A 4,024-nucleotide genomic window follows, 5' to 3' on the forward strand; every position below is an offset into this window, starting at 1 on the left:
CTCTGTGAAATGTGCTTTTGGAACTCCGGTTGGTAAGTTATTGGGATTTATTATCAGCAAAAAGGGTATAGAGATAGATCCTGCGAAAATAAGAGCAATTCGAGATATGTCCGTTCCAAAAACTCAAAAAGATGTGAAAAGTTTTCTTGAAAATATCAATTTCATTGGCCGATTCATTGCACAGTTAACCTCTACCTGTGAATCTTTGTTGAAAAAGAATGCGCCAATAGATTGGAATGAAAACTATCAGCAATCTTTTGATAAGATCAAGAATTACTTGTTAAATCCTCTGGTCTTAATGCCACCTCAGCCGGGAAGACCTCTAATTATGTATTTGTCTGTTCTTGATGAAGCTGTTGGATGCGTTCTGGGATAGCATGACGAATCTGAGAGGAAGGAACAAGTCATCTATTATCTGAGTAAGAAATTTACAACATATGAGCCCAACTATTTTTTCCTTGAGAGAAGTTGTTGTGCTTTAGCATAGACAGCTCAGAAGTTGAGACATTATTTGCTTGGTTATACTACGTACCTGATTTCTCGTTCTGATCCTCTAAAATACTTGTTGAAAAAGTCGATGCCCACGGGACGTATGGCTAAGAGGCAAATGATCCTTTCTGAGTTCGACATTGTCTTCACAACACAAAGGGTAGTCAAGGGCCAAACCATAGCAGATCATTTGGCAGAAAATCCAAGAGAGGATGATTACCAGCCATTGCATACCTACTTTCCTGATGAAGAAATTCTATTCATTGGAGCAGTTGAGGACATGAGTGAGCAGTATCTTGGATGGAAGTTATTTTTCAACGGTGTGCCAAATTCTTTTGGAACTGGAATTGGAACAGTTTTAGTGTCACCAAGGAAACACTATCCTGCTATTGCCAAATTACGGTTTCCTTGTACCAACAACATGGCCCAGTATGAAACTTGTATTTTTGGATTGAAAATGGCATTGGACATGGAGATCAAGGATCTGATAGCATTCAGTGATTTCGATTTACTTGTGCACCAGACACTTAAGCAGTGGGTAACTCGAGATTCAAAAATTATGATGTATCATTGTAGTTTGCTTAGTTTGGCCAGTAAATTCAAGAATTTGGAACTCAGACATATTCTTCACACTCGTAATGCCTTTACTAATGCTTTAGCTACTCTGTCTTCGATGATCCAACATCCAGATGAGCTAGTGATTGAACCTATACAAATTCAACTTCAGGATAGGCCAGCGCACTGTCTGGAAATGAAAAGGGTCTCTGATGTTCGCCCTTGGTACAATGATATTAAGGAATTCATGAAAACGGGATCCTACCCTCCTGATGCTGATTCTGTTGTAAAAAGTTTCTTATGCAGATTGTCATCAAGATTCTTTTTGAATGGAGAAGTGTTACACAAGAAAACATCTGATTTGGGCCTTCTGAGATGCATCAATGAAGAGGAAGCCGATTATATGATGAAGGAAGTACATATTGGAGTTTATGGGCCACACATGAATGGGCATCTACTGGCTAAGAAAATCATGAGATCAGGGTATTTTTGGCTTATTATAGGGCATGACTGTGTAAATTTTGTCAGAAAGTGTATCAAATGTCAAATGCAAGGTGATGTTATACGCGCTCCTCCTACAGAGTTGCATAGTATGACTGCTCCGTGGTCATGTTCGATGTGGAGAATGGATGTGATTGGATCTATTGATCCTTCTGCTTCAAATGGACATCAATTCATTCTAGTGGCGATTGAATATTTCACTAAATGGGTTGAGGTCGCGTCCTATAAGCATGTGACTAAGAAAGTGGTGTCAGATTTTTTTGAGAAATAACATCATCTGTCGCTTTGGTGTACCGGAAACATTGATCACGGATAATGCTAAGAATCTCAATAATGACATGGAGGATGGGTTACGTGAACAGTTTAAGATCAGGCATCGAAATTCTACCATTTACAGGTTTTAGATGAATGGAGCCGTTGAAGCTGGAAATAAGAATTTGAAAAAGATCATTCGTAAGATGACTGAAGTACACCAGGATTGGCATGAGAAACTGCCTTATACATTGATTGCGTACAGAACTACGATCAGAACTTCTACCGGTGCAACTCCTTACTCTCTTATGTATGGAATGGAAGTAGTGTTGCCTGCAGAAGCTGAAATTCCTTATGCATTTTAATGGAGGTTCAGATAGAAGAAACTGAATGGGTCAGGGAACGCTATGAGCAGTTGTTTCTAATTGATAAAAAGAGGTTGAATGCCGTCTGTCATAGACAATGTTATCAGCAAAAAATGACCTGTACTTATAACAAAAAAATTAAGTCTCATTTGTTTGAAGTCGGAGATATGATTTTAAAAAGAATTCTTCCAGCGCAAAAGGAGGTTAAAGGAAAGTTTGCTCCCAATTGGCAAGAACCATTCATAGTTAAGAAAGTGTTACCCGAAGGAGCGCTTATCCTTATGGAAATCGGCGGACAAGTTTTTTCACAACCAATCAATGCAAACATGTGCAAAAAGTTTTTCATTTGATTATAAAGTTTTTCTTTAAAATTACTGCAAGAAACAGATTTAATCCAGACTTTCTCTCCTTTTTTCATTTCGATATCATATCCCTAATTTTTTCCTTTTGACTTTTCAGAACAACCTTCCTTATTCGCTTAGCAGTCCCTTAAAATCACTAACCCCATACTGGGGCAATTTTATTTCTTTGAAAAAAAAGAAAAGAAAAGAAAAGAAGAGAATAAAAAAAAAAAAAAAGAAGAAGACAAGAAAAGAAAAATAGACAAGTTTGGTTAGAATTAAACCGGGGCAAAATTTTATCTCTTTCCAACCCTATATCGCAGTAAGTTTTTTTGAAAGAATACTATCTCAAATGATTGCAAACCCATCATATGATTCACTTTCAAGTCTTAACCTTTCCTTTAATACTCCATCCGATCCTAATTAAAAGAGTCAAAAGTTGCTGACTTTCATCTTTTTGTAGTATTTTGAGGAAAATTTTTCTTAATCAATTGGCAAATGATATAAATACAACTTTTCTGAAACATATCAGAGAGAATTGTCTCACTGATGCCATTAATTATCAAAACATGACTGACTTGATACAATTGGGGTTAAAATTGTCTTATCTATATCTCAAGGTGAAATCCTGAAAGGGCACCTTAAAAAAAATAAAACAAAAAAAACAAAAAAAAGACTAAAAAAAGAAAAAATAAAAGGGTCAGGATAACCTTAGTGAAAACCTGAAAGGGCTCTAAGGTAGGGTTTCAGAATACAAGAGGATCATCAATGAAGAAGAAGATGCTGAGTTATGAAAGCTGGTGACTATGTTGATTTGGGTCTCTTTCCTACTGTTGTTCTTTTGTCGAAAATGAATTCTAAAATGGATGATGTCGAAGGGGTCAGATGGAGCATTTTTCTTCATCAAAAGCCGTCCTCTAAATATGTATCCAACTTTTGATCTTTGGACCCATGTTCATAAATCCAACAATTTTGTTTTGCTATTCTATCTATTATTTTATTCATTTATTCTGTATCATTATTTATTCCATATCAGCATTATTGCATGATGAATAATACATTTTTCAATTATTTATATTTCTCATTTCTTGGGTCTCATTCAAAAAATAATCCCCTATAATTTATCCTAAAGGAGTCATGAAATTGAAGATCCTTTGATAATAAGGCATGGATAATTGATGTTAGAAAGTTGCAAAGATTCTGAAGGGGTTGTGGACCAAATCTAAGGGAGTGACCAAATCTAAGACACCTTTCGAATTTCTCTCCACTATCAAACCATAATCAAGTTATAATTTACATAAACAACAACAATCAAGCAATAAGACTTCAAGTCAGCTACCTAAAGGCCTCCTCAAGACCGCTAGCCTAAAATTTAAAGCAAGATAAATGTTTCCTCAAGTCCACGAACCTAATAACTTGATTAGGGTTTCAAACCCATGAAAACCAGCCATCAATCTTTGTATAAATTGAAAGATTAAAGAGGGTGAATGGGGTTACCTTCCAAGCAACTAAACCCTAGAT

At 36.1% G+C, this 4,024-nt stretch overlaps 1 protein-coding gene across 1 annotated transcript; it reads left to right on the forward strand.

Moving 5' to 3' along the window:
- The first annotated feature begins 592 nt into the window (after positions 1-592).
- Positions 593-1,816, forward strand: LOC113729012 (uncharacterized). The gene has a single exon (XM_027253342.1). It carries the CDS (start codon positions 593-595, stop codon positions 1,814-1,816), a length of 1,224 nt encoding a protein of 407 aa, XP_027109143.1.
- Positions 1,817-4,024: the final 2,208 nt, after the last annotated feature.

Source organism: Coffea arabica, chromosome 2e (assembly GCF_036785885.1).
Source record: "Coffea arabica cultivar ET-39 chromosome 2e, Coffea Arabica ET-39 HiFi, whole genome shotgun sequence".
In the NCBI taxonomy this organism is placed as follows: Eukaryota; Viridiplantae; Streptophyta; class Magnoliopsida; order Gentianales; family Rubiaceae; genus Coffea; species Coffea arabica.